This window comes from Bombus pascuorum, chromosome 2, assembly GCF_905332965.1.
Source record: "Bombus pascuorum chromosome 2, iyBomPasc1.1, whole genome shotgun sequence".
Classification (NCBI taxonomy): Eukaryota; Metazoa; Arthropoda; class Insecta; order Hymenoptera; family Apidae; genus Bombus; species Bombus pascuorum.
In genome coordinates this window covers 2,338,550-2,356,774 of record NC_083489.1, presented here as the reverse complement: position 1 = coordinate 2,356,774, position 18,225 = coordinate 2,338,550, and the positions used below count along the sequence as shown (strand labels likewise).

The window sequence follows — 18,225 nt, the reverse complement described above, 5'->3', positions numbered from 1 at the left end:
ATTTTTGAACATGTTATAATTATAGCATTAACGTAAAAATTTTTATATGGTATTACTTTACTGTTGTAAAGTTTTGCCTTTATTTTATCTAGCACAACTACTACATCCTCCAAATGGAATATCAACAGTATGTCCTGTGTTAGGTCTTCCTAATCTACGAGTTGGTGGACGTGGTGGTCTACATATGAAAACATGATTTTAACATTATGTCCAAAATATAAAATTTTGTTTACGGTTATATTAAAAATTATAATTTTACCCAGATCCAGGTCTATAATCTCTTGTATATTCGCTTCCATATTTGTTCATATTAGGATTGATTAATGTTTTAAAACTATAAAAATAATTTATTCAATTACGCATCTGCTTCTTTGTCAATTTAATAAATCATAGGAAATGTTATAGGTTACTTACAACATTATAATCATGAAAATTATACCTGTGAAAAATCTAAACACTTTTAAATGCAATGGAGTACCACATAAGAGGCTTCCATCTGAAAATTTATTAATTATGATTGTATTTACAACAAATGCTTTAATTACATATAAATATTTATAAGAAATTTTCATTATACAATGTTAGAAATTTCACTCATGTTAGTTTCATTACCATTCGATACGTAAACCATGTTTCACGATTATTTTATAAAAGATATTGTTTAATTTGTTTTTATATCTATTTCGGTTATAAAATAGTGCTTGATCACGTTTATATAAACATAACTTCAACTGCGAGTTTCGTACTTTGACAGTTCGTTCTAATACCACGTCATACGGAAGCACCAATAACGAAGTAGCGTTAACTTCAGAAGTATTATATTATAGAACACATATGTATAATATACATATGTTTAAACATGTTTCAATATTAATTAAACATTTTTAATTAATGAGATTTCTTTTTTTATGATTTTTATTTTTAATTTCCAATCCTATTTACAAAATATATGTTAAATTTCGTTTTTATTCAACGTATATCTAAATAAAATACATACATATGATTCATAGTATTCACATTGAAGACCGTAATTTAAAAAATTATTTACCTAGCACTTATTAAATATTTCTTCATACTTCTACTTCTTTTACATATTCAATCTTTCCATAAAAATGTAAATGACTTTTATGGTAGAAAGGCTTTTGTACCATTAAAGGATGATTTTAACGACATTATTTCGTCAAATTATTCAACATTTAAAAAAGGCCTTTTTAACTGATATACTGATTGTTACACAATTAAATATATTAAAACAATAATTTACACTTATATTACAACACTTTTTGGCGTCTGATCGCGTACAATAACTTTTACCCAAAGCCCTCCTTGCGCTCTGATTGTCATTCTAAATTTCGGTTGTACCTCCTCTTTTCCAGGGACCGATTGTAATCTACATCTTCTAAGAATTGCACAAATCATAGATTTCATTTCGAGCATCGCAAACTTATTACCTGAACGAATAAATGATTTAGTTAAATAAAAAGTATTAAAATTTATAATAACGCCAGTTTTTTAAAAAGCTGTTTCATACCGATGCAATTTCTTGGACCAGCACTGAAAGGTATATAAGCGTAAGGATGCCTCTTTTCGGAATTTTCTGCATTGAAACGCTCAGGTTTAAATGATTCAGGGTCTGGAAAATGATGCGGCAAACGATGAGTGGCGTATGGGGATATTAACACGCTACAACCCGTTGGTATCACATACTTTCCTAAAATGCGCATTGATGTTATACAGTAATTTTAAATTTTATAGAGACGTCTTATATTACTAACAATGGTGAAACTGTCATATAGGTATTTCCTCACGGATTCCGATTTGAATATGTTGAGTCATCATTCCGAACAACTTTTTCCTACACATACAATGCGTGCCCGGTCTTAATTTTCAAGTTATATATTAAAACATGTTTATGTGTACCCTCTTCCTATATTTTATAAAAAATTGTACGTTAGGTATTATAATTATTGCGTATGCGAGTGCATGTGCAAATTATAACCGTGTTTCCTACGCGAGCGCCACCAGTTAAATAGCTTAACCCTATTTACTGCTTTCCTACTTCTATTTGGAATTTAGTGACTGGAATTTTTATTATTTCTTTTTCTTTGGTTATTTATATATTACTGCGATAATACTAAAAAAGATCGCGTTAAAATTCATGAGGACATAAAACGTCGATAATTTCACGCGACATACATGATACCAAATGTATTTTTGAAAAAACAGTTATTCATAGTGATGACCTCAACAATTATAACAATACATTCCAAGAACATTGAGATCGGTGAGGAGATAGCTTTGTATCGTTTAAATTAAGCCTAATAATTGAAGAAACTTTCTAGATAAAGTTTTGTTAATATTAGCTTTGAGTTAGTATTAGTTAGTTTGAACTTTGCTTCTTTCTCTCAGTTATAAAATGAATAAAAGTTTCATAATAATTGAACTATTTGAGTAGAAGGTATCATAGGGTTATAGATCGTCATTTTAGAAAACTCTTCAATTTTATATAAAGAAAAAAGATTTAGGTTATACCGATTTTCACATCTTCACCCAGTGTCCTGGCTATTATCGGTACACTAGGATATAATCTCAACGATTCTTTGATGCACATCTCTAAACATTTCATATCTTTCAGGTCGTTTATCGTAGGCAATTTTGGATTTCCATCGAAAATTTGGTCGAGTTCTTTTATGCATTTTTCCTGCCATTCGGGATTGTTGGCTAAAAGAAAGAGCGTCATCGCAGTCGCGGTGCCAACCGAATCCTGCCCAGCTAACATGAACGTGCAACATTCTTCGACGATGTCTTTATCGGAGAAGCAAGGATTTTTTTCGTTTATTTCCACCATGTATTCTAGCAAAGACATTTTTCTTGTCTCTTCTGTCTGATCATCAGATGCAGATTTTTTATTTCGTAAAAGCTCGCGCTTTTCTTTCATCATTTTAAAACAAGTATCGAATAACTCGTTTCGTTGATTCTGTTCTTCTCTACCATGCTTTGTTAATCGGTAAATCCATTCTACCAATAGCCAAGGCCTCATCATTCGGTATAGAAGCATAATTTGTCCCCTGAAACGAAAATTCAGACATACTATATTATTTGTCTCTATCGCTAATTGCTAACAAAGATTATCGTATGTTCCAGGGCTGGAAAAAATATAAAAGCATGCATCTTTGATTCTTACTTTCGGAAAGGCAGATCGTCCATTTCGCTGGTCTTTTGGTTTATTCCCAAAACTGTTTCTGCAAACAGTTAATAATTACTTCAAATATTACAGGGTCATTCCGAGAAATAAAACGCAACGTTCAAAATACATGTACGCTCAAAAATATTTGTACAGCAGTAAGAAGCTTTCCAATGAGAATTTATGACTCGTTCGCTAACTCTGGATACTGGATTAACTTAAAATTTATTTCACATGTCAAATGATATTGAGAATTTCATCAGACATCAGCTTTTTAGGTAAAGGAATTCGTATTTTGTTTGCATATTGAATAAAAAATTTGTCAACGCTATTAATAATAAAAATCTTTTCAGCAATATATCAATAAGTATGTCAGGACGGATAATAATAATATATATGATAATGTTTTAGTATTTTACATGTTGTGCAATATTTTAAGAAGATGTCAGTCTAGTAGAATTTTAATAATAAACCATAATACATTAGCGATTTTTTAATTTAAAGGATTTTGCCATATATAATCACTGTATTACCGAATATTTGATATATATCATCATAAATAAACAAATTATTGTGCAAATTATTTACGATATTTTGCAGAAGGATACGAATGCTTCCGCTAAGAGATTATTGACTCTGCAATCTATACACAAAATGCATTTGCATGGAATTATGTAAATTGAATAAGACATAATTTATAGACGACCTCACAAAGTACTACTTTTTCCAAGTACAAATTTTGTGCTTCTGCATAATTACTTGCAAATGACACAGTGTATTACAAAAGATTAATGATCGTGAATAATGTAAAATATGTACGTTTCATTTGAATGCGAAATAATGCAGTAGCCCTTGTAATTAATACTTATTATTAAACCTTATCAGGAACATAATTATGGCATATAAAATGGAAGAGAAGATATCGTCTGTAATAGTATGTTTAATAAAAGAATAGAATACTTATAATTATAAATTTTATATATTTATATGATATATTTTTATATATTAATTGTAATTATAAAAAGTATCTACAATTTTTAAAAGACGTTGAAAGGAAGAGACAAGTAAACAGCTATTTATGAAATTTATGGAGAAACAATTAATTTGTATCATCGCATCACTTAACAATTTATGATTTAACATTAAACACGTTTTTACTTACCACTCAAGATATTGTAAACGGAATCATTAATGAAAGTAGTAATATTGATTTCTTGGTCATTCTTTTCAAGAAACCTTTTCATCAGGCTATCTGCGTGCTCCGCGAAGATATTCGTAAATTTCTCGAGAATATGAAGATGAAAAGCAGGTTGTAAAATTTTTCGATGGATCCGCCAGGTTTCCATGTCCCTTGTAATCAAACCTTTCCCAAGGAAATTATCTAGCAATTTGTAGAAAAATACCTTGCGCGTGTGCTTCATACTACTGAGCACTATTTGGACATCTTCTGGCTCCATAAGCACCACGTATGGCAATATTGTTATCCATACTTTAACAAAACGTCCATAAATTTTACATTCATTGGCTAATCTATAAAGGACTGAAATTTACATAACAATTTAATTTAATATTTTTATCATTAACTTAATAAACATACTTTGTACTTTATTTATTTTGATCGTTTATTTAGCAAATTTATTTTCTACGTTAATTTTTTAATCTCTCAAAATTTGTTTAAATTTACCGAGTATTAGTAACTTACAATTTTTTTCAAGAGCACAGTATACGTTTCCAATAATCGGAACAGCTTTCGGGCCGTTTAGTCGAGAAACATGAATGACACATCTGATATAATTTTTCAGTATGTACAGAATATAAATACTGGCCAAAATGACGAGGTATACCCACGCCTCACCCGGTGTATGCACCCACTGGTAAAACACAAAAAAAAGAAACAAACCGGTATTCTATTATTAACTTCTGTAACAAGTTAATCCTTATAAAATTCAAGTTTAAAATCGAAACTAAAGATTCATTCATGTGTAAAGTACATGAAATATTTAATGTTTATATTTTCTTTTAACATTATTTTCGCCACTTTTCAAAATAAAAGTGACGTATCAACTATTTTTAAAATGTTGCACCTATTATATTTTCATACCGTAGTTAATCTATTTTCGACTGTCAAAGCGAAAAAGAAATTAACTTCTTAGCGAACGTCTTAGGCATCGTCTTGCAACATGCTTGTAACTGCATGTGCATTTACTCCATTCTAAAATATGTTTTGCCAAACTATCTGGTCAATAACAGGCTAAAATATTTTCTAGTTAATATAAAGCATTATGTCAGTGATCATAGACTGCGATTAGTTTGGCATTCAGTCATTTTAAGATATTATTTCTCTTTTTTATATTAATAAACTTCTCAAGTTTATATTAAGTACATCGTTGATTTTTCATATCTTAAGGATTAAAATTACGAAACGATGAGAGTTGCACATGTTCGTTTGAAAACCGTTTAATACAGACATCTGTTAAATTATTTTATTACGTTCATTGATTATTCAAGCTGGATCTTCTATTAATTGGTTCATAGAAACGTGTTATTGTCTACGTGCTCATGCCAGTCGAATAACAATGTATCACAACAAAGAATAAGCTACTGCGATCAGAAATAAATTGTGATAATAATAGCTAGACTACAGATTTTTATGTACTTATTTTTATATACTTAGAAAACTCGAATACACAAGATTGTTGGAAAATACATAAAGTAGTATTCAACAGGTGGATTCGTACAAAATGTAAAAGCGCGTAGAATAATATTCAGCAGGCGAATTTTTTCGTTTTTCCTTTGGTCCTGTATTCCTATTTCTGTTTGTGAAAGTGCGAATCTATATAACGCATTATATATAACGTATATAAATATATAAAGCATATATATATATATATATGCTTTATATATATGCTTCTTATATATGCTTTTATATATATATATATATAAAGCATTCTTATTATAACGATAATAGTAACAATGAGAAACTGAATGAATAATTGAAAATACGCGTAAGTATTCGCAGCACAAAACCGTATTCCGTACGTTTCCTTACAACTAACTTGCGCAAAACCGAACTTCACGGAATTTTAATCACTAAACTCGATAACAGAATACTTGTCGTCACTTACTACTTGTTCAGTTGTAACGATCATATTGTTTTAGATGTACAATTTCTTATATTATCGATACAGTAAAATACTTTTTGACAAAATGTGTGTTTGGGACTGCAACATGGAACTGCGGCGTATCCTATTTAAGCACCTACTCCCACCAGGTTATGGATCACTCAAGATTTGCTCAAAGTCCATAATGTATTTTGAATACGTCATACTTTGCATTGTAAGTCGCGTAAATTTTTAATTTCATCCCTACAAATGTATTTTCTGTTTACCTGCGTATGTATTATGTCATTATCTCATTAACTATGTAAGACTACCGGTTTTATCAACACGTTGATTCTTTGTACTTCTTCGCTATCACGTCGTATGAAAAGATACATTCTTATTAATTACATTCTTATTAATTATATTACTACATGATATAAAATTCCAGTAGAATCAGGGACACGCGCATGGATTCAAGTCGAAACACTCCTTACTTTTACCAATGACATATAAGATTCGATTGAAATTAACGCAACAATATACAAATACGATTACAATACATATTCATTTATTTGAATCAATGCTGATACTCCTGCACTAATAAGTAGAGCGTGGATTTTTATGCAGCTATAGACGATTTGAAAATGCAAAAGTATATAAAATATCTGCAAAAGAGTATTTGTTATGTGTATTCAAGTAAATTCCTGCTTACATTTCATTTCTTTAATAGTGTTCGTAAACATATTAAGTTGCACAAATATCCGTTGTCTATTTATTAATTCATTAAGTTTATCACATCATATCCATACGATGATTTTAAAAATTATTTTTCGCTCACCTCTAAGAACACCATAGGAATATCATAATCCTTTGTAACGTGAAATAAAACGAATCGCTCTTCACATACTACACTCACTACAAGATTAAAGTAATCGGCCAACTAAACCCTCGCCGATGAATAGTAGTGGTTTATATAGGTGTAATGGAATACGAAGTGTGATGTGTTTACGGGGTCTATTAACAAGCAGTTCACAAACAAATCACGTATCGCTGATATGTGCAGGCGTGCTTTATAAAACATTTTTTTTCTCGCTCAACTTCTGAGAGGCGAGCATCGAGCACCGAAGATGATACTTTACGCGCATCCTTCCTGTCAGGGTCGAGTCGAGAGGAAGGAACCTCGAAAACTTTTTCGGATGAATAAGTTATCATAATGTTATAGAGACGTGTATTATCATTGTAATTAATAAGTCGTTTATTACGTGACTGAATCTATTAATAGTAGGTAAAGGAACTTCTGTTGTTATATAAAACTAGCGATAATGGATCAATAATAAAAATTACCTAAGTGGAAACTGCTTTATTCTACTAATAGACGGTACTTCATTTTTGGACTTAATGTAGGGCTTCATGTGGTTTCTATAAAACAAATTTATATAAGATGATGGTGGCATACGAAGACCTTGAAATAGAATGGTTTACAAATACTGTTACGCGTTTATTTACTTTGAAATTCTCCCGCCTTAACGATCTTCTTCAAATACAAATCAGATGTCGAATATAATTATTTGTGATTTACGATATACATACGTACGTATTTCTAAGCTGGACGATTGCCAATTATTCTAATTGCAATTATCCTTGCAATTTGTGTTTAGTATATTTTACTTTATTGTACACGATAGACAGTCTTTGCTATAGAAAATAAGAATTTACAAATTAAAATTATTACAAGTAATCAATTAAAATTATGAAATAATTGTAATGTCATAAACAGGAAACATACATACTAATCTTCACGTTTACAATTACCTCTATGGTGCTGTTCTATGTTTACGATATTGGATCATTCCATTCAAAATTACATCAAGGAATTTTTATGTTTCTTATGTTACTGCTACCTATTTTAGTTTTCCATTTCATGGAATTTGATTTCTCAACTTAAGCTTCCACATTCCTCATACGCTGTTGAGCTAAGTATCTTGATTTCTAAATTCATTTACTTTATGACATCATATTGGATAAGACTAGGTATATAATTTCCTAATATAGCTGCCACCATGAGAACCACCATAAATGCGCGCGCAAATTTTAGATTACCTTAGCGGATTAGTAAGTACGTTTATCTACATGTTTATCTTTTACTAAAAACATTTTTTTAACCAAACCGATTATTTTATGTAAAATTTGACGTGTGACATTGACTATCCTGCATAAATCTAATAAATTATGTCTTGTGCATAAAAAGTAAGTTTATTCGTGACACTATCTATGTATGAATGCACAAATGTGAATTTATTCGTGATCGTTCAATAACGCGTTAACATTAAATACTACAAATTAAAGGTTTTCATCGACTATTAATTTTCTTCGGGATAAATTTATTCAATATCTGATGTAAATTAATATTAAGTACTATAAATCAAAGGTTTCCGTCGACTATTAATTTTCTCGAGATAAATTTATTCAATATCTAATGTAAATTCTTTATTTCTAAATTTTCAACTATATCATTGACATTTTTATTGTAAGTACTCCTCATGAATAATTTATTTTATATGTGTTTATTTCAATATTTGATTTTCATGAAAACAAAAAGTAGCTTTTCATCGATCCATTGCTTTTCGCCTGAAGCCTGCAACCTGTTTCACATCTCTCCAAGCTATAAAATGAAGATGTTTTAACGACATCTAGTGTTCATAGGGAGAAACATGTTAGAAAATAACAATGAAATCAGAATAAACAGAATTTGATCGGATAACATTGAGTTAATTATGGAAGTACAAACGTAAGATAGCAGATATATTATATAATACTATATTTCGCATGATAATTATATCATCTAAAAATATAGTATAATTAATATATACATGATTATATATATTAAACGAGACTCATAATTCCTAATATATTTAATTAAATATTTATAATCAAAAGATATCACTAATTATTATTACATTATCACGTTAATATAGTAAACAATTTTCTGATGATTTTTACGAAAAAGAAGAACATTACGCATGCGCAGTGAAATATCGTCATGCTTCGCGGCTCTCAGGTGCGTGCGCATCTCGGCGCGACTCGCGGCTTTCAGGAAAAAATTGAACGTACCGCTGGCCAGTAAACTGTGAGACTTCCACCGATTCGTCAGGTGAAACGCCGTGTGATTATTAAATTTCTCTTTTTAATTACACCATTGAATATCTTAGCCGTACGATAATTCACCGAAGTTATTCAACTATCCAAAAGTATCCAGCCATTTCGATGTGTTTCTTCGACGCGGTTAGCTGTCACATCGTCAACGATACCACAGCATATCACCTAACTTCTCTTGCAACTTACTCATTATTAGTCGTGTTAGTAAAAAAGCGACGTCACAGCAGCTATGGATATCAGTCGGTTACGAATTGCCAAGTAAGTCTAACGTCCGTGTAGAACTGATCGATTCGAGGAAACGTTTGTGGTCTGATGTAAAGCATTCGTCATCGTGTCAAGGAAACTGGTCATTTTCAAGTTGTCGGAAGCGTAATAAACAAGTTTCATTACAAACAAAACATCAAATACACGACACTAAGAACACAGAAATATTAAGAATCAAATATAGAAGTCATCATAAGGAATAGAACCACGTGATAACAAGAGACGTCGTGTGACAACGAGAGTGACACATAATAAACGATCGAACAGTTTGATAATCAAGAAAAGCTGTTGGTGTAACATGAACAATTTTGATGAGCGCAAAGTTATAATATCGTAATTCCCCCGGAAAAGATGCAGTGAAGTTGGCTCGGTGGATGCCATTGACCGCCATATTCAGGAGAATCGTTCGAGACAGTTTCGAAAAAAAACTGGAAGGTGGTAGATCGCGTAAAGTGACAGCAGCGTCGAAAGGTTAAGGACCCGTTCGTTGAACGTATTTTGCGACGTGGAAATCGCAGTGAAACGCAGTGAAAAACCTGTCGAGATGGAGTTCAAGTTCAACGTAAATAAACTCTTGCCCAGAAAGATCAACAAGGTCACGCATACCCTCGTTCCAGAGGACTTCAGAGGTGATCGCCGTGAATTGAAGTGAGTGTTTCTATTATTATTATTATTACCATCTTATGACTTACACCTTTCTATTTGTTTACAATTTATAATCGTTGTATCTCTTAATATACTTCTATTTTGTTAAATCTCATCTTAAGAAATATTAAATTTTCACTGTAGCTTGTTATGTGAAAGAAAATAAGCTACAAATATTTGATTATACATTGGTTATGTGACAAATATTTCCAAATAATTGACGAACGAGAGCGTTAGGTGTGCGACAGTGAGAAAAATCGATACACCGTAAGAGGTTATTTATCGCGGTCGTCACCTTCAAGGTTATATCGTAATACGAAACATACACGATAGGTACTTTCACTTTACACTGATGACACCGGACATAATTATTTGTAGTAATTCTTCCCGTCCCAATCACTTCCTGGAACATAATCAGTCCAACCTGGTGCGATGTACATAAACTCATATTTGACACCGTTCAGCGCATTGACACTGTCACATTGGCCGATATTACTGCTAAATCGATGGCGAAAGTAAATGTCAATGAAACAAACACACGCGTTGGCGTGGCTCGAATTCTTCGAGGATATTTCCATCTAAGAATCGTTGTTACACGATACGCGTAACGATTGTTGTTTTTTTAAATCGATTCTTTTCTCGTTATTCTTATGAAATTATTCAGTTCGAATAATTTTGTAATCTTGGATATTTTAATTTCGCGATAAAACGTTTCATTTGATTTGCGGATCTTTAGAATATAAACATTTGCAATAATAAACAAAAGAATCATAAGAATTAAAATATTACCACGTTTTGATAATAATATTGTAGTAAATATAGTATTTCATTATAGACAAATTCTCATACTAAAATATAGCTTGATCTTCAAAATGAATATGAAATTTTTCTATATATATTTATGTAGTTTTTATATAAAGTATAATATATATAATAAAACATGATAACATAATAATTATATTTTGGTTTGTACGTTGTAATACAAAATCGTTCTATTTTTACAAATATATTACACGTGTACTAATGAATATAAAAACAAAAGCAATTTATGTTGCAACTCAATCAATTATAGTTTATATTATATTAGCTGCGTGTATCCGTCGTTGCCCGGGCTTTTCAAAGGGTGAATCTTTTGAATCCTGGAGTTTAGGGATTTTCAATCCCTTTTGATGAGCTAAATCTTCATAGAATTATTTTTTTAAATATTTATATCTTTCTTTAAATCCTTACTCGTCTAAATTTACTTCCCATTTTTTTTTTAATTAATATTACAAACAACAAATTTTAATATCATCCAGAAAACAGCCATAAAATCTCTTAAAATCATTGAAAATTATTAAATTACTACACGATAAATTGCTTGGGCCTAAGACGAGGATTTTAGGAATTATTTTAGGTATTATTCCTATGGTGTCGAAGAATATTCACGCCAAATTTGATGCGGGTACGTTGAACGCTATAGAACACTTTGAGGAATATGCATGCATACATACATACATAGTTTGTCTTTTATATATACGTAGATTACATTTATATCGTTTATTATTGTAATATCGTAGTTCTCCCTGCTTTTCTTTTTGTTTTCGTTTTAATTACATTGAAAATTTCAACGTTATCCTATGAATCTCGTAGTACTAATCAACGGACAGAACACTCACTACGTTAGTGATAAGGTAATCACACTCGTTATATACTCGTTATATTACTTTACTTTGATCGTACCAAAATGCATAATATTGGCGTATACTTATGCAGGGAAGAGCCATTTACCATGTATTGGCTGGAGGAAACCGGCCAGTTGCCTTTTATTGGCTTCCAATGGATTTAACATTTGCAAATCTAAAGTTTCTTCACCAATAAACACATCTAATATTCCGTCGACCAGTGCACACGTAATAAGTCGACGAATACCGGTTAGATTTCTCGCTCTTTTCATTTGCACGCAACCATTGCATAAGGAATATTTGAGAAAACTTGTACGGTAATCACGTTATAGGCGACACATGTAATTTTCTAGATTTCTTGCTCTTTTCAGCTGCACGAAATCGTTGCATAAGGAACAGTTGAGATAACTTATAGGATAATCACGTTATAGACGATGTACATAAAGGAATCGTATACGTCGTTAGCTCGGATGATGTTGGTTTCTGAGATGAACGTTCCGATGAATATGTTTGGACATAAGACGTATGTAGTATCCAATATAAATATAATAAAAAATTTTGTTTTCTATCTTTTCATTCAAACGCCAATTTCAATCAACTTTCCACTTTTTATTCTGTTGATTTCTTTATTTATTAGCTACTGAAGAGTTAGGTGCAATATAATTTTTTTTTTATTTTATTTTATTTTGGTTATTTTATAATTTGTCCTTGCGGACATTTGGTAAAGTGTTATATCTTGTTGGTGAAGAAAAAAAAATATAAATAAAAAATAATATAGCATGTGGGCGGCCACCCCCAGCGGGGTGCCAGCTTCGTTTTTTTTCTAAGTTATATCTTTTATGTGGTGCAATATAATGGCACGTTATTAAAATACAACAATTTTGTAATTATTAAGCAAATAAATTGAAATGAAAAAGAAGATAAACGTATAAGCTTTCAAGTTATAAGACACTATAGAGGGTTAAATTAATACGCGTAAAGTGTATTTACAAAGCTTGGTTCGATAGCTGTGCATCAAAGAAACTATCTACACAAAAGAGTTGGTATAACGCAGAAAACACTTTGGTTTCACTCGCTTTGTCTCCACGAGACCCTACTCGTTTTATCGTTTGGAATCGTGGGCGTTTGGAACAGGGTTGCCGAGCAGCTGAAAATAATGCGCTAGGAAACAAATTACACCTGGTCCTTTAAGTTCTGTTTCTACTATATATTACTTCGATGAAAATTACTTTCAAATGTTTTTACTTATAGACAGTACGTATTATTTCAAAGTAGTTGTTCAAAATACATATTCTAAAGTCGATAGAATACGTTTAAATATCGAATTAGCATGTTTAATTGAAACGCATTTTCACACTGTTAGAATGTTTAACGTTACATTAGAATTGAATTTCTTACGCTGGAGTACTGTTTGCAAGTCTGCATTCTTGAACGGTGAGTCGGAACATTCACGGAAGTGTATGATGAAATATCACCATGGTTATTCTCTCTGTTCCCTGATTCCACAATCGTGATAGAAATCTCGATAAAAAGATATTTTCTTAATGCTATTTGCTCGCCATATCACGTGCATTCTAGGAATATAAGAAAATAGTGCCACTGAAATAAAACATGTCGCCGTTTTCCCCGAATGCTAGTCGCATGCTAAATCACCGCTCATTCGTGATATCGCAAAGATCTGAGTTCAGTGATTACCGTGATCTTAACTTTTTAATATTCCTCGTATGAAAATTACTGCCATAGTGCGCTAGAGTAGATGGTATTACGAACATGGGACCTGAAATTAAAATGTTGAATACCTTGTGGTTTCCTAAAATATCACGCGTGACATTGACTTTGAAATATGCTAATTGATCTTCGATTGGACGTAGAATATACGAGATTTGCAGATGGAACAATAAACATGTTTCCACTTGGACTTACAATGTAAGAGATTTCTTGCACGTAGCATATGAGAGATTTCGATAGAGGCTTAGAGGGTAACTCAACTTAAAGATTAAAAAATCCACTCAGAAATATACCTAATATATCTGTATCATAAAAGATATAACTTAGAAAAAACGAAGCTGGCACCCCGCTGGGGGTAGCCACCCACATGCTATATTTATTTTTATTTTATTTTATTTTTTCACCAATAAGATGTAACACTTTACCAAATGTCCATAAGGACAAATTGTAAAAACCAAAATAAAAAAAAAAAAAATATATCTGTATACCTAGACTGTATATCTGACTTGGTTAGTTAGAGTATTTCTTGGAGCTCGAAGGATTTTATTAAAAGTATATGTATACACATTCAATGCACCAAGAATCCTGAAATTCTTCTTTTGAACTTTAGAATTCTACAAATACGATTAGAGCTATTTAAAGCACGAGCCATTCAATTCTATTTGAAACCATTCAGTACTCGAGGGATCTGTTAAAACTACTTGAGACCTCAAGTTACTACATATCTCAATTGGGACTCGTCATACTTTGTATAGGTCTGACTAGATTTATCCAAGTTGTAGTTATCTCCATGATACCAGCCTTTGTATCGTGACAAGTAAATTTGATCAGTACTCCTCAAGTCCTAAGTAAAACAAGAATTCTTTTGTTCCAAGTATTGACTCTGATCTTGATACCTTTGGTCGAATTCGTCGTGCTCCATAGTCTCAGTTTGATCCAAACTTAATCCCAATCTCATGCCATCGGATCTCACTGGTTTTGATAAAACTTATTACATAGGTCTATACGTAGCTTCATGGCCTAGACATGGCTCCTTGGGACTATAATTATTATTTATCTAAGTTATGACGATTGCCTCTAAATTTATTGCTGTGTCAAATTTCATTTAAAATGGATCATTAGAATCAGTGAGGGTTAAATATTTATGAGCTCTTCAATTTCTGAATAACTGTAATAGGGTTTCTAAAGTAGTGAGTGTCTCAGGTCAAGGTCAAGGTGTTCCAGGTAACTAAGGCTGGGCCACTCGTGCTACGAATGGCTTCAATGGCATCTCCCGATATCTAGGCTTCCGTAGAGGAGGACTTTCGATTTTTGAGAATCTTTAGTTACGTTGTCTCGTGTCCTAGATGAGTCGGGCCAAGTTTCTCGAATCAGAGCTGTTGACGTCGCGATCTCGGTTGGCTTTAGCCAGCTTTTCCGTGCACACGGTGCCAACGATATTTAGCGAGACGATGCAGTCTCTAGAACATTGTTCATAATTATTTCTAACATAAAAGATATAACTTAAAAAAAACGAAGCTGGCATCCCGCTGGGGGTAGCCACCCACATGCTATATTTATTTTTATTTTATTTTTTTTTCACCAATAAGATATAACACTTTACCAAATGTCCATAAGGACAAATTGTAAAAAAAACCAAAATAAAATAAAAAAAAAATAATTATTTCTATCTCTCGTGCGAGCTACTGAAATCGATGTCTCAAAGCCGCAAAATCTTCTCTAACATTAGCGACGTGTAGATATTTCCTGTATTTTTGAAACGTTGTTTTATAATCGCGTGTCATTGTCCATAACAACGATATAGGATACAACGATACAAGAATCTCTTTCTTATTTCAAATCGAAAGAATTGAAAGATTAAATGCACGATATTGGTATTTAATTAAAGTCAAATTTAATATCTATCAATTTTGAATACTTTGAATAATTACGATATATACAATTAAAATTGTAGAAATATTAATATCAATGTTTATATCGATCAACATACAAAGATTTACTCTGTGGGAAATTTTGAAATCTACCTACGAACCAAATAGTCTCAAGATTCTCGATCAGTTTTATCTTAGGTTCACATCCTCAAGGAAAGCAAGTAACATCCACGCCTTTCATCGAACGAGAACGAACGACAGGATCGACTTCCTCGATCACCTTGATTCTTCGTCGAACTTACACTTACACGTAATATTTGCCCAACGAGGATCGCCCATAACATTAACCTACATAACATGAAATACATGTTCCGTAGATCGTGAAAAGTAAAACGGAGTAAGTCGCAAGGTAAAAGTTGCAGAGTATGCATATACATAATGATACACATGCAATAACTTATTTCTATAAGAGAAGTTTCCTTAAGATATTTTTGAATTATTTTTCCTTCTTATTATTTAATAGAAATTTATATTTCAGGTATATTTTCTGCTTTTCTCATCGAAGAACTAAATTTCCTATAAAATTCATCGTATTAAAAATAACATATAATATGAAATACAGTGTGGATTATCAAGTACGAAGGATTAAACGATGATTTCCTCCCTATAAATCTCACGCAATTCCGTTCCATGTAGTTAAGCTATGGGGTTAGCAATCACTTCGTCATCGCACGGCACTTTATCGTGCCAATTTAAATCTCGCCTGTATTGTTCGAGCAAAGTAGCAAAGTGTGTTGTGTCAGCAAAGTAATAGGCACTTGTAATCGCAGCCGAACGTTTCAGGAGGGAAATTATCGAGAACTGTCTGAGAAACATATTTGGTCGATATCGTTAACGATCAAGCTATATCGATACTAAAATAGATTAAAGTAACATACTAAAGAATTGGCAAATATTTTGTCCCGTAAATGTGGTAAAGATAAGGCTTGAAATACTTTGTCTTTAGAAGAATACAAATGTTTTTCTCCATTAACACAATCGTTGTTAATATTTACTTTGCTAGGATCTTTGAACTTTTATATTTCCACCTTGGTCTTGTTTTAGCATCGAAGAAGGTTCCCAACGTTTTAAGGAAATAAAGACGAAACAAGAAAATCATTAACAATTTGCTCATATTCCTCTGAAATTCGAAATATTTTTCAACGTTGGAAGAACGGAATTGGCGAAAACGACTGAAGAAATGCAACAGACTCGAACCAAACTTCCAATCCGCAACATCTTCACGCTCGTGTTGATTCTATGTTTACAAAACTCGACTGGAAACTTTCCTCGCTGCTTTTTTCTAAAATTAATGCAATCCGTAGATAATTAATAGTCGAAAGCAATTTTCTCTAGCCACTCGATAATAATTTTAGAAAACGAGTGCTCTACGATTTCACGGCGTCTATCGATTAGATGATTCACGTATCCGATACATATTCATGAAAACGATCTCTTTTTTTTTCTCGTGAAAGTAGCGTTGAAACTTTATGATTCAGCTACTTCTATTTCTCTTTTATATCTTTCTTTCTTTTTTGCTTTTTAACCAATTGCTTCGCATGCTTCACGTTTTACTGGTTCTCGATGACGTTCCTCGGCGAGATTCCGAGTAAAAGTTAATGCAAGCTGGTCTCGTGCCTCGATGAAATATCGCTGATAAAACCTCAACGACATTCTTAATACGCTCGACTACGTATTTCAGCATTCCTGATAAGTGTTTCAAGATTACCATTCTGGATTTAACGTTATTCCGATAGCTGGAATTTAGTTTCTTCTGTCAGGACGTATTTTAATGGGTTTCTTGCCACTCGTTTACTACGAGACAATACGAGAAGAATAATTTTGTATTTACTCATCGCTACTTTACATAGCGAGACACGATTTTTAATAGCACGCGAACAGATTTCCAGATAAGATATTCATGGTCGGTTGAGATTGTTTGCCTTCTTTGCGAGATTCCCATGTGATAATGGGAAAATATATTTTAGGTTTAGCGCTCAGCTGGAATACGAAATATTTTAATGGATGTTTTGTCTCTCCATATGCATGCACAAACATCAGCGCGATGTCGACTTTAATGTCTTTTCGAGCACAGTCGCTCGGTAATATTTGTTCTAGAAACTTTTATTTTAACGATTGCGAAATACAACATCGCGGCTTTGTATGCCTGGAGAGGAATAAACAAAAGGACAGATTATAATTATTACAATTCGTTGATAATTAAATTAAGAAGTCCTTTTATATCTATACCAACATGTACAAATTTGTCTTCTCGATCCTTTGATCCTTCGCGTGACAAATACGGTCTAAGAAATCATCCACAAGGTGCTTATTATTTTGAGAAAATAGTTCGATCTTCTAGGCTTCAGAATTCAACACTCAAAGGCAAAAGATAAACAAGAGACGATGTTTAACCGTTTGAGTCTCAGGAGTTCCTTTTATATCTATACCAACATGTACAAATTTGTCTTCTCGATCCTTTGATCCTTCGCGTGACAAATACGGTCTAAGAAATCATCCACAAGGTGCTTATTATTTTGAGAAAATAGTTCGATCTTCTAGGCTTTAGAATT

At 32.1% G+C, this 18,225-nt stretch overlaps 2 protein-coding genes and 1 long non-coding RNA gene across 6 annotated transcripts in view; 2 read left to right on the top strand and 1 right to left on the bottom strand.

Annotated features, from left to right (window-relative positions):
- Positions 1-56: 56 nt before the first annotated feature.
- On the bottom strand, positions 57-7,236 carry LOC132916260 (probable cytochrome P450 4aa1). 3 transcript variants are annotated; one of them, XM_060976106.1, is made up of 12 exons: positions 7,124-7,219; positions 6,618-6,654; positions 6,310-6,549; positions 4,887-5,055; positions 4,347-4,724; positions 3,185-3,242; positions 2,533-3,068; positions 1,532-1,711; positions 613-1,451; positions 440-496; positions 260-334; positions 57-178 (listed from the first exon to the last, which is right to left on the bottom strand). In XM_060976106.1, the coding sequence occupies exons 3-9, from the start codon at positions 6,331-6,333 to the stop codon at positions 1,267-1,269; spliced, it is 1,530 nt and encodes a 509-aa protein (XP_060832089.1). In that variant the 5' UTR covers positions 6,334-6,549; positions 6,618-6,654; positions 7,124-7,219; the 3' UTR covers positions 57-178; positions 260-334; positions 440-496; positions 613-1,266. The 3 variants fall into 3 exon arrangements, with proteins under 3 accessions (XP_060832089.1, XP_060832088.1, XP_060832090.1); XM_060976105.1 differs by lacking the exon at positions 7,124-7,219 and having other exon boundaries at positions 6,618-6,661; XM_060976107.1 differs by lacking the exons at positions 6,310-6,549; positions 6,618-6,654 and having other exon boundaries at positions 7,124-7,236.
- Positions 1,916-2,929, top strand: LOC132916270 (uncharacterized). The gene is made up of 2 exons (XR_009660064.1): positions 1,916-2,284; positions 2,636-2,929. It is a non-coding gene; the product is annotated as an uncharacterized LOC132916270 (long non-coding RNA).
- A 2,148-nt stretch (positions 7,237-9,384) lies between the features above and the next one.
- LOC132916264 (alpha-tubulin N-acetyltransferase-like) overlaps positions 9,385-18,225 on the top strand; it is a 31,856-nt gene continuing 23,015 nt past the window's right edge. Inside the window, exon 1 of one of the 2 annotated variants that reach the window (XM_060976116.1) lies at positions 9,385-10,353. In XM_060976116.1, coding sequence (XP_060832099.1) covers positions 10,250-10,353 — 104 coding nt within the window. In that variant the 5' untranslated portion in view covers positions 9,385-10,249. The remainder of the gene's footprint in view (positions 10,354-18,225) is intronic. The other variant, XM_060976117.1, reaches the window with a different exon arrangement.